Source organism: Callospermophilus lateralis, chromosome 1 (assembly GCF_048772815.1).
Source record: "Callospermophilus lateralis isolate mCalLat2 chromosome 1, mCalLat2.hap1, whole genome shotgun sequence".
Lineage (NCBI taxonomy): Eukaryota > Metazoa > Chordata > Mammalia > Rodentia > Sciuridae > Callospermophilus > Callospermophilus lateralis.
Genome location: NC_135305.1, coordinates 221,144,500 through 221,168,092, shown reverse-complemented (window position 1 = coordinate 221,168,092; position 23,593 = coordinate 221,144,500). Strand labels below are relative to the sequence as shown.

General features: G+C 53.2%; 1 protein-coding gene across 1 annotated transcript; it reads right to left on the bottom strand.

Annotated features, from left to right (window-relative positions):
- Positions 1 to 3,272: 3,272 nt before the first annotated feature.
- On the bottom strand, positions 3,273 to 22,188 carry Acer1 (alkaline ceramidase 1). Its single transcript, XM_076871936.1, has 6 exons — positions 22,096 to 22,188; positions 8,028 to 8,142; positions 7,804 to 7,945; positions 6,880 to 7,017; positions 3,698 to 3,835; positions 3,273 to 3,441 (listed from the first exon to the last, which is right to left on the bottom strand). The coding sequence occupies exons 1-6, from the start codon at positions 22,186 to 22,188 to the stop codon at positions 3,273 to 3,275; spliced, it is 795 nt and encodes a 264-aa protein (XP_076728051.1).
- Positions 22,189 to 23,593: the final 1,405 nt, after the last annotated feature.

The window sequence follows — 23,593 nt, the reverse complement described above, 5'->3', positions numbered from 1 at the left end:
CCCTCTTTCAGGCTTAGCCTGTGCTCTCTGCACCTCACAGTTTGGCAGCCAGCCACAAATGTACATACAGCCACCTGTCACAATGTCAAAGGTGACACCAGGGTGAACATCTCCAGCAGCGCCTCGTGGCCAGCCAGCAGAGACCTGCTGGAGTGTGGGTCTTTAAGGCAGAGAAATTCTTGATTGTCACACTGAGGCCTTGGACATCCATAAGCAATGGGGAACCCGGAATGGTTTGGGAGTAAACCGAACATCTGTGACAAGAAGACCTGCTCAAAAGCAGCAGCACCCTGAACATTTGGATTTCCCCTCTGAAACCACCCCCTTTTCTGGTCATGGTCTCTTGATTTGGGAGCTCCCTCCTCCCAGGGCCAGTGTAAGCATTTAAGGCACCTCTGAGTAAAGTTTTAGCACCCTCCTGGGACAATGCCAGCTGACGGCAGGTCACAGGGCTTCAGAGAGGACTGCTGCCCCCTCCCCCACTCTCAGGCCACACACCCTGTGGAACTACCCTGTCCCCACTCTCAGTGAGGAAGTCCACCTCTGGCCTGAGTGATCCAAGGTCATGCATCCCTCTAGCTACTGGGACTGGTTTAAAGATGGGCCCCGGACCTAAACTTGTCCATGAATGACTCTGGGAGTTTCTTCAACTTTCAATAGAGGTCCAATTTACCTGACATGACATTTAACCATTAACCACGTTAAAGTGTCTAATCCGTGTGGTGTTTAGAACTGTCACGACGTTGTGCAAACATCACCCCTGTTTCTGAGATGTGTTCATCACCCCAAAAGGAAGCCAAGCCCATCGAGCCATTAGTGACTCACACCCCTCCCTGTTTTTGGCAACCACAGAATGCTGTCTCTGTGGGTCTGCCTGCTCCGCACATGAAAGTGAGCAGGCTCAGTAGGTGCCCTTTTATGCCATCTGTTGGTGAGCTCTGTCTGGATCTCACACCATGGCCACATAAGCCAGGGAAGAAAGGAAAGAGAAATGGGGAAGAAGCTTCTCCGACCACCTCTCCCCGCCCCAGCCACCCTGAGAGATTTCTGAACTGAGGTTCTTGATTTTGGGGGTGTGAGGTTTACTGGGGATTGAACTCCAGGGGTGCTTTATCACTGAGCTATGCTCCAGCCCTTTTTCTTTTTATTTTGAGATAGGGTCTTGCTAAGTTGCCCAGGCTGGCCTTGAACTTGTGGTCTCCTGTCTCATTCTCCCAAATTCTGGGGTTATGGGTATACCCCAGAAGTTTTTAACTTATAGGGGGTCAAAGAGCCCTTTAGGGAATTTCATGGAAGCACATCTCCTATGCCCCCAAACATACCCAGACACACAGCATTTTGTAGATAATGTCACAATTTTACAGAAACTCCTCCTCCTAGTACCTCAATCAAACACAAGTGAAGATCCTCTGGTTTCTAAAACTAAACAGAAAGAAGGACCCAGAAGCAGGAGACCCAGAATCCAGGTTCAATTCTACTGATGACAGTGATACAAAGAGTTTTGGGGAAAGACTGACCTAGCTTCAAGCCTAAGCTGTGTGGTCTTCGGCAGGTCACTTGCCCTCTCTGGGCCACAACTATAATATGTGAGTGTTCGTGTCTATCTGAAGGTATGCACTCCAGAGGCCTAGGTGATTTGCCCCAACACTAATCTTTTGCAGACAATGTGAAATGGTCATGGACACTGAAACCCATTCAGGGCTCTCAACTTAAGAGCCTCCAACTAATGTGTTCCTCCTCATTTACTAAGCTTAGGCAACAGTTCGCCTTCTGTTGCTCCTGCTTGCAAGTTCACGCGCTCCACAAGGGGATGCTTGCCATCCCCTGGGCACCCTGCCTGAGCCCCCATTTGAGAGGACAGCTCTCCATCACTCCCTGGAACATCGCTGATTCACCTTCTCTGTAACACCCATTGGTGTCTCTAAGTGCCTTGGTCCTGTGTCTTCCTGTTTGTCTAACATCTGTCTCCTTCCTTGGGTTAGGGACTTCAATGTCAGCTGTCTTGCAAAGAGCCTAGTGTCTGGCCTGTAGCTGGAACTCCATGTGTACCTTTGTTGAAGGGATGAATGAATGAATGAATGAATAGGAGGAAGATGCACGGGAGGGGGACTGGAAAACTTAGGCAGATTAATGAATAAACAAATGGTTGACTAAACTGAATGGATGGAAGGATGGATAGAAGGATGGATGGATGGATGGGTGGATAGATTAAAGGATGGGCAGATGGATGGGTGTTTGCAAGACATATACTAAGCATGTCACATACGTCAACTTGTTTTATGCACGTAGAAATTCCTATGAAAGAAGAAACACTATTTATGGACAAGAGGCTTGAACTTCAAAAGTAGGATAAATCACATCCTGAAGATTATACAGCCAGAAATGGTCCAGTGGGAATTCAAGCTTAGGTCTGTCTGGCCCCAGGCCATAGGCTCTTAACCACCCGGAAAAGCATCCCCCTACCCCACCACAGCGGTACCGGCTGCCCAGCTCTTCTCTGATGCCCCACGCTCCACGGTGCTTGGTTTGTCCAGTGTGGGCTTCCATTTCCCTCAGCTGTTTGCTTCATGACTTGCTCCCCATGAGTTCAGAGGCACGTGTGGGAGTCTGTGAGGTCTCTGCATGCACTTGTGGGTACAGAATTGGGTGTCTGGGTTGGGTGCAGTGGTGTACATCAAATCCCAGCAACTCGGGAGGCTGAGGCCGGAGGATCACAAGTTCCTTGCTAGCCTCAGCAACATAGTGAGACCCTGAGCAATTTAGCGAGACTTTGTCTCAAAGTTAAAAATAAAAAGGACTGGGGATGTGTCCCTGTGTTCAATCCCCAACACCAAGAAAGAAAAAAGATTAGGTACCCATAAGTCATGTGTGTTCTCTGGGATGCTCCCAAGTACCAGGGATACTGTCATCCAATGTCCAACCACAGACCCAGATCACCAATACATACAAGATGCCAGACAGCTAGCCTCAGCCTGGGGTCATGCCAAGCAGGTGACACATCACCAGTCATCCCAGCAACTGGTGACTCGACCCCACCAGATCATGTGACATCTGCAGACAGAGAGGAGGAAGAGAAAGAGGCCGGGGGCAGGTCATGGCAGGGGGAGGTGCAGGCACTCCTCCCCAGGGCAGTAGACTGCTGCTCAGGACCACTAGGGAGCTCATCCCCTGCCTTGGGGCAGGGAAGTGCAGGACAAGGGGACTGGGAAAGGGAAAGGCGAGGAACCTCGAGTGTCCCTCAGATACAGGTGACCCTGCAGGTGGCCACAGCCTCAGCAGCTCTTGTCATTGCCCTGGACTTCTACATAGGGCAGCCCCATGGGCCAAGTGTCCCGCGGCCAGTAGTGGACTTTGAGGGTTTGGCCTGGCATCTCGTAGCTGGCGTCCACCAAGGCCATGGTGACCAGGCCGTAAGGGAAGGTGATGCTGATGAGCACGTGCCTGTGGGGTGCAGGGAGAAGGTGCTGAGGGCAGTAGATGTCCCGGCGCCACCGCCTGCTCTCCTTACTTCTGGCGGATCTCGCTTTCCCAAGGGGCCTTCTGGGTCCAGTCCCCAGCCTCCGTCTCCCCCACTCCCAGGCCCTAGCGTCCGGGTCTCCTCCCACTCGGCCCCCACCCGTTTCCCCAGCTCCTGGCTCTAAGCCTGGCGCTGAGGCTCTCTGGTGGTGGGGTCCCAGGGTCCAGGGCAAGTGCTCACCAGATGCTGTGCAGGTAGAAGAAATGAATCCGCTGCCAGAAGCTGCAAAGGAAGCGGTCGCTGATCCAGCTGGTCACAGCACAGGCCCATAAAACCACGGACACCTCAATCAGGTGCCGAAGCTCCTTATTGCTGGTCCTGGGGGAGGGGAGGGGGGGAGGAGGGGGGATGAGGCTGGGCTCCGGTGGCAGAGCCAAGGGGCTGATGCAGAATTCCTCCATCCCAGATGAGGCTGGAGCTGGGAAGAGGGAAGGGGAGGGGTTGAGGGTTCACGTTGGTGCTTGCTCTAGTTTGGATCTGGAATATTCCCCACAGACCTTGGGGTCAGAGGCTTGGTCCCAGCTTGGTCCTGTTGGGAGGAGCGGAAGCTTTCAGAGGCGGGGCCTGGAAGGAGGAGGTCGGGCCACTGGTGATATGCCCTTGCAGCAAATCATGGCCCCCGGATCGCTTCCTCTTGCCTTTGCCTCCGGCCACAAGGAGAGTGGCTCATTGCCACTCCAAGTGCCCCTGCCATGACATGGGCCTCACCACAGACCCAAGAGCCACGGGGCCAACTGATCATGGCTGAAACCAACACAGCCGTGGGCCAAGCTTGTCCCTCCTCTGTGTCAGTTGATTCATGTCAGGTGAGTGTTCCAGCAGCAGAGAACTTGCTGAGAATTGACAGGACCCAGGGGCAGGTGTTAACCCAGTCCTCGCAGCACCTTTGCAAATGAGGAAACTGCGGTACAGGTGGTGATGTCAAGTCCCACCCATGGTTACATGGCTGAGATGTGGCAGGGCTGGGATCCAATCCAAGTTGGTCAGATTGTGTAATCTGTGTTCCTATGTAGCAAGTCCCTCTGTGTTTGTGTATTTGGGGTTATAAGCGTGTGTCCCTCTGGGTCAGGGCATGAAGACATGTGTCTGTGCATTGCAGGAGTGTGACTATGTGTGTCACAGTGAGTGTGTGTTTGGGGTGGGGTGCACTCTCTGGAGGCCACGCCTGTGTTTCCCAGCAACAGAGCTACCCCAGGGCTCCTTGGCAAAGAGCGTGACCCGGATAAATGAGACAGCAGCTCCTTTTTGGTTAAAAGCTTAGACTGTGTTCACTCACCTAGAACTCAGCAGCCTGAACATCAAAATGCACTGTGAGTAAGAACTGGAGAGGTCGGCCTAAACCCCATAATCTGGTTAACAGCATTATATCAACATCGATTTCTTCCTTTTGAGATATACTTGGGTTGCATAAGCTGTTCCCTTTGGGGAAAACTGGGGAGGAGTACATGGTAATTCTGTGCTGTATCGGCAACTTTCTGTAAATCTGTAATTATTTAAAAATTTAAAAGATTTTAAAAACAGTCTAATGACTGTCATGCATTAAAACATGTCAGAGATATAAAAACCTTTATGTTCATAATAAAAAATCTGCTTTGTGGGTCTCTACTAGAGACTCCTAGGGCACCAATTCATTACTCTGGAAGTGGATAGATAAAAGGAAAAAGTCAATTATCTATGCAACTTGTTCAAACTGGATTTCAAGGTTGATTAGCAAAAGTCCCTCTGGGTGGAAAAACTCCAGGTAATGCCGGCAGAAAGGACAACAGAAGGTGCAAACCACCCTTTCACTGCCGCTAGCCAGCTCATGGCCCCCAGCAACTTGGCTTAAGCTGCTAGAAGTTGGTGGAGAAACATCTGAAAATGTTGGTGAAACCAGCCAAATCCTCTAGCCAGCCTAGCCCCCCAAGGGGACCCGTCCATGGGGGACATCCAAACACTGCAGGGCTCTGGGGATGGACAGGAACCACCGGTTCCACTGTGAAATATTCTGGCCAAAACAAAGGAAGAACAGACCTAGATCCAACTATTAATTTGCAGGAAATACAGGATACGAGAAAACTTAAAGATGCTAGAGGAAACGGTTGGCCAAATCCAGAACTTAAATTGTACTACAGACAAATAATTCTCTTAAAAAAAAAAAAAAATCAAAGGCACGAAGAAAGGGGGATGGGAGAGAGACTATGAAATAAAGGGGAGCTGCGAGACCATGGTGAGGTCTTTATTTAAACACAACCAGGCACCTCTCAGAAATTGAGGCCATGTCCACACACAATGTTAGGTGCTGTCTTAAAGGAGCACCATTAACTTTGTACAGAGTGAGCGTGCCCTATACCTCCCATCTGTCTTTTGAGCCTGTCCCTTTCCTTCTCTATCTATCCCTGTGCATCTGGGGGATGTGTTGGGCTGTCCACCTGTGCAGACCAAATCCAGGGGCTCCCTTGTCCTTGAACTTCCAGTTCAGTCAGCCATTAGTTTCCAGTTGGCTAGACCAAAGTCTTCTATTTGGATTGGCCAGTGGTTTCTACTTGGATTGGCCAATGGTTTCTACCTGGATTAGCTAATGGCTTCCAGTTGGGTTAACAGCATTATATCAACATCGATTTCTTCCTTTTGAGATATACTTGGGTTGGGTCAATGTGGAGCCCTGGCAGGGGTAGGAAATCAAAGGGGAAAAAGGAGGGTACTGTTAGGAGATTCACTTCTTCCAGCCTCAGGCTGGATGCAACCAGCAACTAGAGATCAGAGTCCTGCTAAGCCTCCTCTCTCCTCGGGCTTCTCGGATCCTGTGGCCTCTTCCTCCTTCCTCCTCTCCCATTGCCCCTTGCCTCGGGTCTCCAGCTAGACATAGAATCCCACTCTTACCAGCACAGAGGTGCTCAACAAGCCCCAGTGATTTTCCTATACCCCGACTTCTGTGTTGGGAATAATCTTTATTCAATTTTCCACAAATATCCCCGTTTGAGAAACCCTTCTCTATCCTGCTAAGACCCAATGTGGGTTAAAAACCATAATTATCAGGGGAGTTAGATCCTGAAAAGTTTAGAGTTAAAATGTATATGAAATTTAAGGGAAAAAAATGTAACCTATCAAGAGCAAAATGTCAATGGTTGCTGGGCTGGTTAATGGGTGAGTGGAGGTTATGTTCTCTCCTCTCCGATGCGTGTTTTAGGGGTTCACTGTAAAAAGGACAAGATCTGCAGTCAGATAGACCTAGGTTTGGGTCCTGGCCCTGCCCCTTGCTGGTGGGTGATGTTGGGGAAGGGGCCTCGCTCCAGGGCCTAGAGTCAAGGAGTCAGTGCCCAGAGCACGTGAGTTCTCGGGGGTGACGGGCGGGGACACGCGTGTCTGTAGCCTCCACTTACTTCCGGTACTCGCGGTACACGATGTACAGGATGTGTATGGCGATGCTGTTGAGGGCGTATGCATTGACCGTGGGCTTCAGGAAGGACAGGAAGGTGCTGATCATGGTGGTGGCAATGACCAGGCAGGTGAAGTGGGACCTGGAGGGAGAGGGGCTCAGCTGTGAGTGACTGGAGGCCCTGGAGGGTCAAGCATGGTCATCTTATGGTGGCCAGAGAGGGTAAGGAAGGAGAAAGGCTCTGGGAAGCCCAGGTAGGCCCAGCTGGGCCCAGGGCTGGGTAGGAGGATGAGAGGGTGTCAGGAGTCTAGGAAAGTTGGTCAAGGCTGCAGAGGCCGTGAGTTCCGCAGAGACTCAAGGGAACCCAGTAGGCTTGGAGGAAGATCCATGAGCCGCCGTGAATTAAGGAGAGGTCAGACAAAAGATCTCAGGGTCCCTGGAGGGACTGTGACGGTGGGGTGTCTGGGGTGGTGAGAGGGTGGCGGCCTAGAAGCCTTAGGTGGTCAGACAGGATCAGGAGAGGCTTGGAGGGGCCTGGGTAGGGATAGAATCAGTCACGTTGGGAGGGTCCCAGGGGCCCGGGAGGATAGGCTGAAAGATTCCAAGGAGTCCAGGTGAAAGACTTGGGGCAGGGATCCTGGGACCCAGGAAGGCTTAGGCCCGGGGTCCTGGGATCTCCAGGTGGCTCCGACAAAGTTTGGAGAAGGTCCCAGGCTATCCAGATGGGATCAGGGGAGGGGGCACTGGAAGTCCGGGTAAGTGAGGCAGGGTGGGGAGAGACCCCCAGGGGGTCTGGCCAGGGATTCTAAGGCCCCCAAATGGCTCAGGGAAGGATCCAGGTGGAGGGCAGGTGAGGATCCACAGAGGTCCACAGGGTCCACAGAGAGTTCGAGCCCCACCCTGTCCAGACAGACAGCCCCTGCCCCACCTGTTCCTTGCGAGGAAGGTGGGGAAGTAGCAGCGGGGCATCCAGATGCTGTAGCAACAGGCCAGTAGCCACAGGATGGCGATCTCATCCAGCAGCTGGCCCAGGAAGCTGAGCGTCATGTGGAAGTACATGGAGAACAGGCCTGGGGAGGCAGAGGCAAGGGGAGGCGTCAGGGGTGACCCGTGCCCACGCCCACCTCCTCTCCATGGCAGAGCCACACCTACCAATGATCATGAAGAGGACAAAGGTACCATAGATGCAGCGGGAGCGCTTCTGGGTGTAGGGGTGCATGAGGAACATCATGAGTGGCCCAAAGATCAGGAAGGAGATGTTGCTGAACTGGAACAGACACGTGGGAGGGGGCTTGTCAGGACAGGAGACAGCAGGGGCTTCCCGAGTCTAATCCCTCAGTCACCAGCTGATGGATCATCTGCAACCTTCTGGGCAATTCATCAGCCTGAGACTTGTCAATCATTCACCTGCCACCCCTCCAGCTGTTTCTTTTCCTTCCTGCCTGCCTTTCTTCCTCCCCTCTCTCTTTCCCTCTCTCTGTCTGTCATGGTTCTAGGAATGGAACCCAGGGCCCAGGCATGCTAGGCAAATGCTCCACCAGTGAGCCACACCCGCTGTCCTCAGCTGATGTGGACAAAGCATTGGTTAGCAGTAGACCCGGTACTCCACCCGTTACTCTAGAGGTTCATCCATTCACTCAAGAGTGTGGCAAAGACGGTATACTGACCTTCTATGTATATTCTCCCCCTTTTCTTTTTAGAAGAAACTCCATATCCATAGGTTCTGTAACTATGGATTGAACCAACTTCAGATTGAAAATACTCAGGAAAATAAAATAATTGCTTCTGTCCTGAACACGTACAGATTTTTATTCTGGTCATTTTTCCCTCAGCAACACAGTGTAAGTACTATGTCCACAGGGTCAGTTATATTATATCAGGTGTGATAAGCTATCTGGAGATGATTTAAAGTCTATAGGAGGATTGTGTAAGTTCTATACAAATAATAATGCCACTTGATATCAGGGACTTGAGCATCCGTGGGTTTCAGTACCTGTGGGGGTTCCCGGAACCAGTCCCCATGGATAAAAGGGACCGTCATAGTATCTTCCAGGTTTTAGCTGAGCACACAGCTACTCGATGGGAGAAGACAGTTTCCACCTGCCTCACAACTCCTGTGACCTGGTGACCCAGTCTGGCTACTGGGATAAGGACATAAAGCACATCTCTGCCTCCTGGTCAGTACTTAAGAAGCTACTTAAGGCTTGCCCTATGTTGTCTCCCTTTCCCGTGAATTGAAATGTCGACATGGTGGTCATATGTTAGCTTCATAGACAAAGAAGACGACACAGCACCCTAATGACTGCCTCCTAACCCTGTGAAGCAAAGGTGGGGCTGTGCGGCTTCTAAGGTTAGATCAAAAAGGAGCTGTGGCTTCCACCTGACTCTCTTTATCTTAAAGCATGAGACCGTGGGCCCCTGAGCCACCAAGCGAGAAGCCTGGCTACCCCTGAAGCCACTATGTTGAGAGACCACCCAGGATAGAGAGAGATGCTGGAGAACATCTGTTCCAGCCCCAGATGTTTGATTCTCCCCAGATCAGTTGCGGCACAATTCAATGAACCTTCAAATGATTCCAGCTGCACCCCAGCCTTCCAGCAATGCTAAGTAGAGATGAGCTGTCCCTGCCCAGCCTGACCTAGACCACAGATGAATTCATCAGTAAAAGTTGTCCTTGTTTCAGGTCACCAAATTTGAGGATAACTTGTTATGCAGTATTAGCTAGCTGAGACAAAAAGGAAATACTCCTGTGGGTCACGATGGCCAGGAAAAGCTTCCTTGGGGAAGAGGAGGAAAACTAGAGACCAGGAAATATGGCTGCACCTGTTCAGAGCCCCAGGAGGGCATGGCTTTTCATTTGAAGGTTATCTGTGGCTTAATAACAGGTCTCCCCAGGGCTAGACAGCTACTATGCTTCAGGTCCCAGGCAAAGTTCATTATTTCCAGAATTTTCTTCTTATCCTCAAAACAGCATTATAGAGAAGATATTGATTCTCAGAGATATTGAGATATTGATTCCCGTCATTGGGCTAGTAAGTGAAGAATCCAGAATTTGACACCAGAGTCCAAGAACGTGTGAATTTCTTACAAGATGGAGCAGAGTTCTATTTATCAGAGCAGCAGAAACTATTTACCAGGTTCCAGCTGATAACCAACAATAAGACCACCAAGAAGGCAGCAGCTGGGGTGGAAGGTGGGATCCGGTAGTTCAGCCACCCTCCCCCCTCCTTCCTCACTAACCAAACTGGTTTGGTTCAGTATTAGGAGGACACATCATTCTGGGGAGACAAACCCCAGACCTGGGAGGGAACAACAATCAGTGCAAGCAGATCTGGTTCTCCCCTTTCTGGGATAGCAGAATTCTTCCCCAGACTCCCTTGCGGCTCCACGTGGCCATGTCCTAAGTTCTGGCCAATGAGAGTGAGCATAATCGTGGCTTCCAGGTTGCACTCTTAAAGTGAAAGTATGTAACCAGTCCTTACCCACTTTCTGCCGGAATGCAGGTGTGACGGGATAGCTTCTTGGGCCAAACAGACGGGGGCAATGGCCTAGAGATGGCAGAGTGACTCTAGGGGTATCCCTGGGCCCCTGAAAGCTTATGGATTAGACATTATCTACAGGAGAAATAGCGGGGCACAGCATCACGTGCTTGTCATCCTGGCAACTCTCTGCTGGCTGAGGCAGGGCCATCTCAAGTTCAAGACCAGCCTCAGCATCTTAGTGAGACCCTTGGCAACTTGATGAGACACTGTCCCAAAATTAAAAACAAAAATGATGGGGGTTGTAAGTCAGTGGTCAAGTGCCCCTGAGTTCAATCCCTGGTACCCTGCCCCGAGAGAGAGAGAGAGAGAGAGAGAGAGAGAGAGAAATATACTCCTATCTTTATTGAACCACTGTTATTTTATTATTTTATCTTTGCCACAATTTAACCCATATTTTAAGTTATATGCTTCCTCATTTTTTTTTTTTATTGAATAAGTCCAAATTTTGCTCAGTCTTCAGGAGGACGTGGCCTTCAAGGGGTCAGGTCTGAGTCCCAAGGCATGAACCAACCTCACTGTAAAGCACTGGTTAAGGAATGGATGTGTAATAAAATTCTGGCCAAGGAGTCATGAAGGAAAGTCTGATGGGGAACTTCTGGGAAGTTCTCTTTATTAAAACTTGAACCATTAATAGAACCTTTGCACAGTGTTGTGGTGTTTAAGATGGCAGTTATATTGCAATTGTGAGGAAGCAAGGTGAGAGTAAAACCTAATTAATAGTCAAGGTCAGCAGTTCTCAAACTCGTTGATCTCAAGACACTTTTACATTCTTAAAGAGAAAGAAAAAGCTCCAGGAGATTTTACTTATATGAATTCCATCAATTGAGATTTACTGTATTAGAACTTGAAACCAAAACATTCTAGAGGGCTGGGGATGTGGCTCAAGCGGTAGCGCGCTCTCCTGGCATGCGTGCAGCCCGGGTTCGGTCCTCAGCACCACATACAGACAAAGATGTTGTGTCCGCCAAAACTAAACAATAAATATTAAAAAAAATAAATTCTAGAAATACAGGACTCCGTAAGCACACACTCCCTCGGCACCAGAGAGGGTGGGGTCATTATGCATCATGTAGCCTCTGGAAGATTCCGTTGTGCCTGCAGAAGAGAATTGGGGCCAAAAAGGCAAATACCATCTTCACCTGATTAGTAAAAGCAACTGTGACCTTGAAGAACCCCCACAAGGTCTTGGGAATGCCCCGGGTCCGGGACAGTGCTCCGAGGACTACACAGGAACAGAACAGAAAGACTGGGAGAACCCAGCCGTTTGGTGGTAAGCCTGTTCCAGACTTCCACTTCCACAAAAATTAAGAGGTTGTCCTTCCTGTGTAAGTGATTTTTAGCTGCCTGTTTTGTTGAAATCAATGTTTCCCAACGTAGAGACCTAACATAGGACTGGATCCCTGCTCCCTTGTTCCCTAGGTCGATGGTGCCTTTGAAAGGTGACATAAACCCATTAACCTTCATCTCCAATTTGTGAAATACATGCAATACTACCTCCTCTCAGCGCTGTTGACTGCCCCAGGTGTCATGAGCTACAAGTGCAGTTAAGGTCATCAGACCTTCACACCAGATTTCCACCATCAATGGCTCCAGGCCCCAATCTGCTGGCGCAGGATTTTGACTCCAGCAGGCCACTCGGGAGCCCGGGGCAGCTTGCTCCCTCAGAGACAGCCCTCCCTCCCTGAAAGACCCTTCCTCTTATCAGGCTCCTCCGTCATCTGCAGCTCATCTTAGCAAGGGAGAAACAGCACCCTGCTAACTGGGCCCCTGCTCCTCTCGGAGTCCCGGCCGCAGGGACGCTGCCTCACCAAGTCAGAACGTGGAGGTGGGCGTCCCTGGGCTGGGCCTGACGCTTCCCAGAGCAGGAGTCCTCCTGGGCCTGTCCTCGGGGGATCGTGGAGCCAGTGCCAACACCACACTTGGGGGAACTAGCCTGGGCTCTGTGAGGCAGCTGTTCCCCGGCCACGTCTACCCCCGCCGCGGTTCTCACCCTGGGCCTTGTCTGCCAGAGGACAGGCCAGGCCCATCTCCATGTCAGTCCCTAAGGCCTACCCGGCACAGAGGTACTCTGAATGACCAGATATCTGTGTCAGGAGGCCCCCACCTCACTGGAAGAGACCCCTAATTCTCCCCGGGCCGATTAGGTCTTCCGACTTGAGAATTAAAATGTGAAGCTCGGCAGCTTAGGAGTCACCAACATGGAGTCAACCATTGACAAGAATCTAAAGACCTTATGCCTGTGAGGCAAGCTCTCTACCAACTGAGCTGTCCCCAGCCCGCCACCTGTGGCCATGAGGCACCGAGGCTGAGGACAAGTGCAGATACCCCAGGACACTACGTGCCCTCCTCCTGAGCCCTCCAAAGCTGCCCCGGCCGTGGACTTCTCACTCCTTCTTTTTTTAAGATATTCTGGTGTCTTTCCAATGCATTCTTGTCACTGCAAGTTTGGGTTCTAAATTTTTGTTTTCTTTTGATTTTTTGCTTAAAACAGCATTCTGATATTGGGATCTAACAGTTATCACCACCAGTGTGTTACCTTGGGTTCTTTGGTAGCAAGCAACAGAAAATGATTGTGGAAACTCATATTATAAATATAACATACAGGGCTGGGCTGGGCTCAGTGGCACAGCGCTCGTCTAGCATGTGTGAGGACCCGGGTTCCGTCCTCAGCACCACATAAAGGTAAATGAAAAAAGGCATTGTGTCCATCTACAACTAAAAAAAAATCATAAATAAATAAGTATAACATACAGTTACTAAATCTTGACCTAGAGATGGCAAGTATGCAATAAACATTATTTATCGAACATTTATGAAACATATATGTGCATATATGGAGATGTTCAAATTAGTTTTCAATTTTATGGTGGTGCCAATGCCACACACACTCAGTGGCAATCACACTTCACATCTGAATTTCGGTCTTTTCCCCAGCTAGTGGCGCGTGGTCAACGGCCGCAGCTCTGGTGAGCCTCCCCACACAAGAGGGCCAGCCACCGGCTGCAGCAGAGGGTGCCGCCCAGGTGCCAGGTCTGACCATCCAGGTGTATTAAACGGGTTTTCCACTAGGGATATTTTCAACCCACCAGCGCTTGGTCAGGCTGGGAGCCGGTCATAGGTCACGGAGTGCGCACCACTCATTCGCTCATCCGACCCGTCACTCCAGGGGCTCTGAGCCTCTGTGGACACGCGAGACGAGAACTGTGCTCGCTCCCAGGTCCAGGTCTGAGATTCGAACTCCAGGCTGAAGCCTGGACCGCATCCCACCTTGGCCAGAGGGAGAGGGACACTCTGTGCACACAGCCACCAGGACCATTCCCGGGAGGGGAGGGGCATCTAGCTGTTGAAAGAAAAGCGGAGAGATGGGTACGAGCCTTGGCTTGAATGTGGATTGTCCCCCCTGGAACTCTTTTTCTTTTTGTACTGGGGGATCAAACCCAGGGGGGCTCTACCACAGAGCTGCATCCCCAGCCCCCACCTTTTTTTTATTGAGACAGGGTCTCCCTAAATTGCTGAGGCTGGACTTTGAACTTGCCATCCTCCTGCCTCAACCTCCCAAGTAGCTAGGGTGACAGTCGTGGACCACTGCGCCCAGCCTCACACGGGAATTTTGCTGCCACAATGAGATACTAAGAGAGGACCAACCTCTGGCTGTCGTGGGGTGAACAGATAAGGGTTATCTAGGAGGGTCTGCCATGAGAGTCACACATTCCCAGCCTCTCCATGTGGGACTGCCAGCAAGGAGGCCAGTGTCCGCTGCCGCCCCTTGACCTTGGACCAGAAATGTGAACCCTAATAAACCTCCTTCCTTTAAAACTTACCCAGTCTGTGGCTTTGGGTTATCAGCAACAGAAAACGGACTAAGACGTACTGAACGGGAAAATCCATCAGCTCCACGACAGGCCGGCCTGCATGGCTTCCTTCCTTTCTGTGAGTGAGTGTGGTGCTGGGGGTGGAAGCCCGGGCCCTACACATAGGCAAGGGCCCACCACGGAGCCACCCCCAGAGCCACCCCCAGCCCTGGCCTGCGTCCCCCTCTCCTCAGGGGTCCAGCCCCATCTGTGCTGAGCACACGCATTCCTGACGCCCCAGCGCCAACCCCAGCCGTGGGGCATGTGAGTCAACTCACCCTGGAGATGCTCACCGGACCAGTCCCCCGAACCCCAGCACCTCTATTAAAACACACCTGCAGCTCCCGTAATAAAACCCAGCCTCTTAAACTGGCTAATAAACTCCTCCCCAGCTCACCGCAGCTCTGTAGCCCAGGCTGAGGGGACCGTGAGGTGGCTGCACAGGGGCAGGCTGTGCTCCTGCCTCCCTGCCCCCAGGGCTTTGCACATGCTGTCTGCCTTGCCTGGGACACTGGCTCCCGGCTCACCACTGCCAGGACTGTGACTGACGGCGGGATGGAAGGGCCCAGCTGGCTCCAGGGTCTCTGATAACAGCAGTGACGCCGGGTCCCCCTCCCAGCCTCCAGGGCTAGCTCCCACATTTCCCTAAACCTCGTCCCACCCAGGCCGGGTGAGGCTGGAGCTGCCTCAGTCTGGGATCCTGTCCAAAGCCAGCTCAGCCCCAGCTAGGACTCTCCTGGGCTGGGCTCCCTGGGTGACGCCCGGAGCCGGCGTCACCTCCTTCCTTCATTCATTTGACAACCCTTCCTTGAGCTCCCAACCATGAACTCGAGGATCTTAACCTGCCCCAGAACAAAATCCCTGCCTCTGCGGTGTTTGTCCAGTGCCCACGGTTCTGTGCCTCCATTCGTCCTTGGATCTCCCAGATCTCCAAGCACCCAGGGAAGGGTCGGAGAACTAAGTGTCAGGCTGGGGAGCTTGCTGTTGGCCACATCCCCGCACCTGCCTCTAGGGCAATGCCGGGCACATAGTAGGAGCTCAGCCAATTGTTGTAGAAAACATTGCTTGTGCCAGGCGCAGTGTTGCAAACCTACGTTCCTGGGGATTGGGGAGGCTGAGGCAGGAGGATCTCCTGAGTTCAAGGCCAGCCTCAGCAGCTTAGCAAGACCCTGCCTCAAAATAAAAAATAAAAAGGGCTGGGGGTGTGGCTCGGTGGTCAAGCACCCTGGGGTCAGACCCCAGGAAAGGGAGAAAGCAGGCAGGGGAGGAAAAGGATTGTGCAGGGGGGACACAGGGCAGAGACAGCTCTGGAATCCCCTTGTGCCCTTGGACCACGGGAACCTGGCAGTGGAAGACAAAGGTGGCAAAGGCAGGAAGGAGCCTGAGGGGTGAGGAGGACGGAGAGGGAGGGAGGCAGGACGGGCCAGAGGGAAGGAACCCACAGCCCCCTTGGAAGGACACGGGTTCGGGGCCCTTCCCTGTCACCCGCCCCCAGTGCAGTCCGGTCCCCACAACTCCCTCCTCTCAGGGCCACGTTCCACTTCAGCTTTTCCATTAACTCGTTTCTTGACTTATTTCTTGCCTCGGCCTCCCCCACTGGACTGGGACTTCCCTGAGGTCAGGGGACACCTGTTTTATGCCTGTGTCCCTAGCAGGTGTCACGCGGCACAGCCAGGGCTGAGTCCGTCTGCGCAGTAGCACCTCACTCTCTCCTCGTCTCTGAACCCAACCCACCACCCGCGCCTGGCTACCACCTGCTGAGGATGGTCACCTGCGTCCACTGGACACCTGCCCACGAGTGCTGGCCCTGGGCAGGGTGAACAGAAGCAGCGCCAGCCACAGCGAAGACTGGCTTGGGAATAAGACGCACGCCATTCGTTGCTAAGCGCTGGGGAACCAGGGGCCCTCAGCGCTGTGGGGAGGTGAGAGGCTCTGGGACCAGGCTATCTTGGCATGCTGTGTGACCCTGAGGAAGGAGCTTGCCCTTTCTGAGTCTTTGTTTCTCCATCTGTTGGGGGACATAGGGTAACTACTACATAAGATTTTTATGAGGATTATATGAAGCGCTATGTATTAAATAAAAGTAATAAATGTCAAGTCAATAAACAAATAACATTTTTGCCTTTCTGTGCTGTTAGCTTCTGATTAATAGTTTCAATGTACTCAATGCTTAGAAGTCTCAGGAGCTGTGAGGTTTTGTTATCTTTTTTTTTTGTACTAGGAATTGAGCTCAGGGCCACTCGACCCCTGAGCCACATCCCCAGCCCTATGTTGTATTTTATTTAGAGACAGGGTCTCACTGAGCTGCATAGCACCTCGATCCTCCTGCCTCAGCCTCCTGAGCTGCTGGGATTACAGGCGTGGGCCTGTAATTTAATTTTTAAAAAGAGACATAGATCATGTGCTATAAATCCATCCTGAAAGAAATCAATTCAGTGGTTTCTAGCCCACTTCAAGTTCCATAACCCCCACCTCTACCCAATTCTAGAGGAGCGTGTCCTCGGGCCTGCACCCACAGGCCCACATCCTGCCCCTGGGCTCCCCTGTCCTGGACCTTCCTGTCCCTGGGTCACACACTGTGGCCTGTGTGTCTGGCTCTCACTGAGCACCAGGTCCTGGGTCCACCAGCTCTGCGGTTGTCACCTTTCTCCTGCTGGTGGCAGAGGGGCCTCCAGGTGTGTGGCCTGAGCTGAGACGGACGGGCGCCCAGCGGGTGTGTGCTGAGCAGGACGGGAGAGGGCGGTGAGCCTCCCGGCACGCAGCCACCAGGGTGGGGTTCACCTCTGAACCTCCAGAATGCAGGGCAGCGCCTGGCACAGGCCACGTGCCCTGGCCATCCTTGTGGGAACAAAATGGAGAGCGGCTGTCCCACGGTGGATCTCCCCCGCCCACCCATCGTCCAAAGGAGGAAAGAGGTCCCCAGGGACCGTCAGGTCTGCACCCAAGTTGCATCAAGGGTGACCAGTGTTACTTACTATTCCGTTTGTGGTGTCTTCCCTGCCTGAGGACCAGGACTCCACCCTCCAGAGGCACCAGGTCATCATTTGCTAGTCAGTGGGGAGGAAGGCAGAAGAGGAAGGTACCACCGGATCTCCAGTGCGCTCGTGGCTTACAGCTCCCTGCCCAGGGCACAACCGAGGCTCAGAGAGGGATGGCTGCCCCCTGGGTCACACAGCACTCAAGGAAGAGCCGGGGCTGGCAACACTGCAGAGGCCAGCTGCCGGAGGGCTCAGGGAGGAGGTGGGCAGGGTGCTGGAGAAGGGGGCAGAGCAGCCAGCACCCCTTCCACACTGCCCCCGCTCTGGTCTCTCTTGATGGACCCGGGTTCCTCCTGCTCCTCTTACCACCCGCCCTTCCCTAGACAGGTAGGCCGGCCCTTTGCTCTGTAACAGAGGAGCAAAGAGAGGCCTCTGAAGAGGAGGAGCAGCAGAACCCGAGGGGAGAACTCATGTCCGCAACCCTTGAACCTTCCACCTGTGCCATTCAGAAATCTGGACTCTCCCAAGCGCTCAGTCGCCCGGCAGGAGGTCAGCAGGCCAAGAGGGACAGGTGCCAACTCATGTGACCCTGCCCTGGACCACTGCAGCCAGCACCCCCGACCTCTGCTCCTTCTCTTCCTGCCCACAGTGGAACCCAAGCTGCGACCTCTCACCTCTCAGCTGATCGGTGCCCTGATGGCCTCCCTCCTCTGCCTGGCGCTGCTGACCTGGCCCAGAAACCTCCCCATCCTTCCTCCCACCTCCGGTCCCTTTGTGATAGGCACCTGTGCTCTGGCCTCAAACCACCTGCTGCTTTCCAACAGGATGTGCTTTCTTGCCTCGGGGACTCTGCCTCTGTCATGCCCCTCGCCCAGTAGCCTGCACATTCCCTGCGACCTTGACCTCTCCTCCCCAAGAGGCCCCACCCCCACGCCCCCACCCCCAGCTTCCGCTCCTTCCTCCGCAGGCCTCACACTCACCAGGGGGGGCAGGGACGCACCTCTAATTCTGGACACACCCCACCCACTGAGCACGCTGGGCCCCCTGGAACCTGAGGGCCATCCAGCTCTCGTTGGTGTCGAGCATTTTGTTGAAGGAATGAGCTCTCGCCAATGAGCACGGACGATCCCCAGCGCTCAACACAGCAGGGAAACTGTGGGAGCCAGGGGCCGTGGCCCAGCCTCATCGGGAGGCTGAGGCAGGACGATCAAAAGTTTGAGGCCAGCCTCAGCAACTTAGAGAGGCCCTGTCTCACAATAAAAAATAAAAAGGGCTGGGGATGTGGCTCCGTGGTTAAGCGCCCCTGGGTTCAATCTTGGTACCAAATAAAATCTGTTTGTTGGGGGTGGGGAGGGGTGTGGATCCCGGTGGAGCGCTTGCCAGGCGGCCCGGCCCTGGCCCCGGGTTCCCTCCCCTCAGTGCACCTTCACAGACAACTCCTCTTCCTCTTCCTCCTCGCATTCCAGCCACAGAAGCCCTTTCTCCTTTCCCCATCTCCCAGCTCCTGTTTGACTTCCCGAATCCTGCACGTCCTCGGCTCTCCCTGTCCAGACTTCTCCGGCGCTCGGTGAGCTCCGACTGGTCCTCCAAGACCCAGTTCCTGTGTGCCCTTTTCCGTGAAGCCTCCCAACACCTGGGCTGAGTCCTTTGCTATTTTCTTCTTCTATAAGGCTCTGCCTCCTAACCCGACTCAGAGCTCTCTGCAAGCAGAGAAAGATTCCTCTTTAGAGTCACATTCTCAACATGAATCATGATTCCTAAGCCGGCCGTGATGAGAGCAATGGGAACAGATTTCTTAAATGTCTTCTGCTACATGCTTAGTCTTTCACTTACATCCCTGGATCAAAAGCAGGCTCTGAGACGGCTGCGCAGAATGTCCCCGGGATGTCTTCAGCCCCACAGTCAGGCCCCCAGGCTGCAGCTCCACTGGGTGTCTTCACTTATCACAATCACAAATGACTCGGGGACGCCTCTGTGTATCAGTCTTGTTGTCTTCTGGGATGATCTCTTTGGTACAAATTCCCAGAGGTGCGATGACTAGGTCGGAAGAGGCATCATTTGTAAATTCATCCCCAGGCACAAGTCACCAAAGCGCACCCGGGGAATAGCAGCAAGAGGGTGGGCCACATCACGAGGAAGAACTTGTTCGTTTTATTCTATCTTAGTTTATTTTGTTGTTTTGAACAGGGCCTCACTTGTTGCCCAGGCTGGCCTTGAACTCCTGGGCTCAAGCGATCCTCCCTCCTCAGCCTTCTGAGGAGCTAGTACAACACAGTCACACTCCTGAGTTAGACTCCTTGTTTATTTTTTAACATTATTGTATTTTTATACCTTTACTTGTTTATTTTTATGTGATGCTGAGGGTCCAACCCAGTGCCTTACACGTGCTAGGCAAGCGCTCCACCACTGAGCTGCACCCCAACCCTCTTATACTCAATCTTAATCTGTAATTCAGAGCAAAGAATACCATCATCTTACGTCCTCCACTTGAATGGGTTTTTTGGCATAAGCGTGTCAGGGGTGGGCAAACCCTGACCATGAGCCTAATTGAGCCAGATTCCTTGCCTTGTATCATGGGACTGGCAAGCTACGAAATATCGCCTCCCCTTTCAAATGGTGAAAATTATTTTGCAACATGTGAAAATCATAGGAAATCTGTATTGCAGCATCCATAAATAAAGCTTTATTGGAACACTGTCACCCAGTCACTTACAGATCACCCAGGAGGCTTTGAAACCTTTGGCAAAGCTGAAGAGTTGGGACACAAACCACATGTGTCATACAGCTGAAAGTATTTACTAGCTGTAACTAGGTCTGTGCAGAACAAGTTTGTCACTCCACCCCAGCCCACCCTTGAATGATATGATGATCACTCAGCTGTGTCCAGGAGGAGAAAACTTTGAAGAAACACTTCTCTGTGTTTGTGTGTGTGTGTATGTGTGTGTGTGAGTGTGTGTGAGTGTGTGTGAGTGTGTGTGTGAGTGTGTGTGTGTGTGTGTGTGTGTGTGTGCTGGGGATGGAGCCCAGGGCCTCACACATGCTAGGCACATGCTCTACCACTGAGCTGCACCCCCAACCCCTTTTATTTTATGTTGAGGTTCTCTTAGTTGCTGAAACTGACCTCAAGCTTGTGATCCTCCTGCCTCAGCCTCCAGAGTCACTAGGATGACGAGTGTGCCCCCTGAGCCCAGTGAGGAAGGTCCTCTAACCCAGCTGGGATTCCACTCCTGGACCGCTAACTCTTGTGATCTTTCAGTATCAAAAACAGGGTAAATCCCAGGAAAACCCAGGAGAGCTGGTCACCCTGGGCTGGGCAGACACTCTTCTCCTCCGGGAAGCCTCTCTTGACCCCCGCCCCGCCCACGAGGCCTCCTGAGCCCCTTCACAGTGGTCTCTGCGCCCTGCACAGAAGAGACCCAAGCACAGTTGCACCAGGGAACAGAGAAGGTCAGCTCCTGGAGGTGCAGGTCCCAGACAAGACTCTTTCCCAATCTCTGCCATGACTTGGGAACGCTGGAGACCTGCCGTGGCCTCTCGGAGTGTCCACGCGGTGGGCTAAAGGAGGAGTGCAAGGCTCAACCCTCCCGACTCCAGGGCCACCCTGTGGGGATGGGCCCCACAGAGAACATTTGGGGCCTTCCGGGAGATGCAGACAGGAGAGTCCCAGAACCCCACTCCTCTGCCTAGCCTCTGATGAGCGGCACATCTGTCCCCTTCCCAGGATACAGATGGGACAACTGAGGACCAGAAGGGCCTCCCCAGCCCAGCAGGAGCCCCGGGCCTCGCCTCCAGCTCCTGGAAGCCACTAGTCCGAAGCTAACACGGTCAGAACCAGCCTGGGCAGCCTAAACAGAGCGCCCCACATTTTTTAGTTCCAAAAAGTCTCCTAGAGTTGCCAAGTTCGGGCTCACCCCGGCTGTAAGAGCCGGCCGAGCCCCAGCAGGCCTTGAGCCTCTGAGCCGCGCTTCCTGGGGGGGAAGGTGGGATGAGCACTGGGCTAGCCCACGTCCCGCGTCACCACCAAGACTCAGGAGGTTCCTCAGGTAAGACGTCCTGACAGCTCTGCACACAGCAAGTGCTCAGTGAAGCCCGTGTTCACAGGGTGCAGAGCCGAGCGCCGCCTGCATGCCCAGCAGCCCAGCGGCAGCAGCCAGGCTCCAGAGCGCCCGGCCCCCTCGGCACCAGGCCCTGCTCAGGAAGCGCTCAGCACAGAGTCTTTCCATGACTGCTCCCGTCTCTCAAGCTTTGGTTCAATGTCATTGTCATTGACCCGGCCATGATTCTTAAGCACTTCCAATGTTGTGCCATAGCACAGTCTGTGGGGCCGGTGACTGAACAACTCACTATGCCCGAAACCAAGGGGGTTTCTGGAAGGTGAAACTTTCAGTGCTAAAAATAGGATAATCCCAGGAATACAAATGATTTGTCTGAGCTGGAAGAGCCATGAGAACCAGCCAGCCACAGTCACCTCCTGCATGAAGCCTTCCCTGATCCACCTTGACTGACTCAGAGGCCTCCTCTGGGTATCCTCACAGCTGCCTCTGTGCCCCCCATCACAGCACCATCCTCCTGGGTTGCAGACGCCTGAAGTCATCTCTGTGCTCTCTGCTCAGAGCAGAGGCCTGCTCCCTGCCTGGCTCTGCTGCGTTTCCTATCACGGAGGTTGATGCCAAATAAAGACAAAATAAATGAATGAAAGCCGACACTCCCTGCTAAGTGATGAGAAGACGGAGCCACGGACAGGCGAACTGCTCGAGCCAGATTCCCCAGAGAGGATGTGGAGAAGCCAGGTTTTGAACTCGCACCTCAGGAGGCTCCCACCTGCCCACCCGGCGCCGTGGGTCCTCACCGTGTTGTAGAACTCGGCCACCAGCTGTGAGTACTGGAAGTTGCTCTCACACCAGTCCACCTCAGAGCTCTGGTACGCGAAGATGCTGGGCATCCTGACACAGCCACTGCCACCTGCTCACTGCGCCTGGCAGAGACGGGCGGCAGAGCAAGTGAGCCCAGGAGGGCCCGGCCCAGGTGAGGCAGGAGAGGACGGCTCCATGCCCCGCGGCAGGCCAAGAGGAAAAACCTGCTGGGCAGCTCCCCGGTTGCGCCAGGGCGGCCTGGCGGATGCTGCGCAGAGACAGTGGTGGCCTTGGGCACCAACCACAGAGCTGGTGCTGCTCGGGGGGGGGGGGGGGGGGCGCAGGTGAGCAGGGAGCAGGCCTCTCATCCCGGCTCCTAAGGAGCAGAAGTTGGGGGCCATGGCTATTCTAGAACGGTAATAAGGACGAGAGTTCACCGTGGTGGGTGCACCACACTCTCGGTTTCACAGACCAGCAAGCTGAGGCAGAGGGAAAAGCCACTTGGTGGCAAAAACCAGGCTGAACCTCAGGCCCCTAACCATTAGACTTTACTGCCTGGGCGCCATTCGAAGCCCTGCACGGCGGCAGCGGCTGGACACCCACTCCAATGGGCTTGGCTCAGAAGGACAGAGCCCTTGGTTAAGAGACGCCATCCTGCCATCTCCCCTCCAGGGACCTCTGTTTTCCCGTCTGTGCTGTGGGAAGTTGGGCGGGACGGCAGCCATTTCTCGTGGTGGTCAAGGCCTGGTGCACACTGGGTGGTGGCCCACACCTATAGTCCCAACTCCGAGGCGATGAGGCAGGAGGATTGCAAGTTTGAGGCCAGCCTGAGCAGCCTCCATCTCACTGGTCTTACAGTCACAAAAAGTGGAGTGGTGGGTGCTGCTCTCTGATCCCCAGCTTGCTCCTCTGGGACAGGAAGGTGACGGCCATGGATGCGATTGTCACAGAGACAGCAGGTCCAGGGCTTAGCTCCCTGTCGGGATCAGAAGAGCAAGAAAATGGTAATGGTGGGCTGGGGCTGGGGCTCTGGCAGAGCGCGCGCCTCCCATGGGTGAAGCACTGGGTTCGACTCTCAGCACCACATGAAAATATAGAAAATGAAAATAGATAAAACAAAGGTATTGTGTTCATCTACAACTAAAAAAAATTTTAAATGATAATGGTGTTTCATACTATAGGTGACCTTGAGCTTCAAGGCAAGCCTATGGGATGGTGATCTTGATGGTGATGAGGACTGGCACTCCCTTGCCAACTTCGTACCTCCACCAGGCTCTTTTCTAGGTGTTCAGCATTCGGCATTATCTCATTTAATGTTCTTTTCCTTGCAGGAGGTACCAGGGATGGAACTCGGGGGCATTCAACCACCGAGCCACATCCTCAGCCCTTTTTTTGTATTTTGTTTAGAGAGAGGGTTGCACAGAGTTGCTTGGCGCCTTGCTGTTGCTGAGGCTGGCTTTGAATTTGTGATCCTCCTGCCTCAGCCTCCCCAGC

Excerpts from the sequence above, each read along its gene's own strand:
- Acer1 (XM_076871936.1), bottom strand. The coding sequence starts at position 22,188 with ATGCCCAGCATCTTCGCGTACCAGAGCTCTGAGGTGGACTGGTGTGAG. Across the intron at positions 7,946-8,027 it reads TGTCCTCTTCATGATCATTG|GCCTGTTCTCCATGTACTTC; the intron begins GTAGGTGTGGCT and ends CTGCCTCCCCAG. Across the intron at positions 7,018-7,803 it reads ACCTTCCTCGCAAGGAACAG|GTCCCACTTCACCTGCCTGG; the intron begins GTGGGGCAGGGG and ends CTCTCCCTCCAG.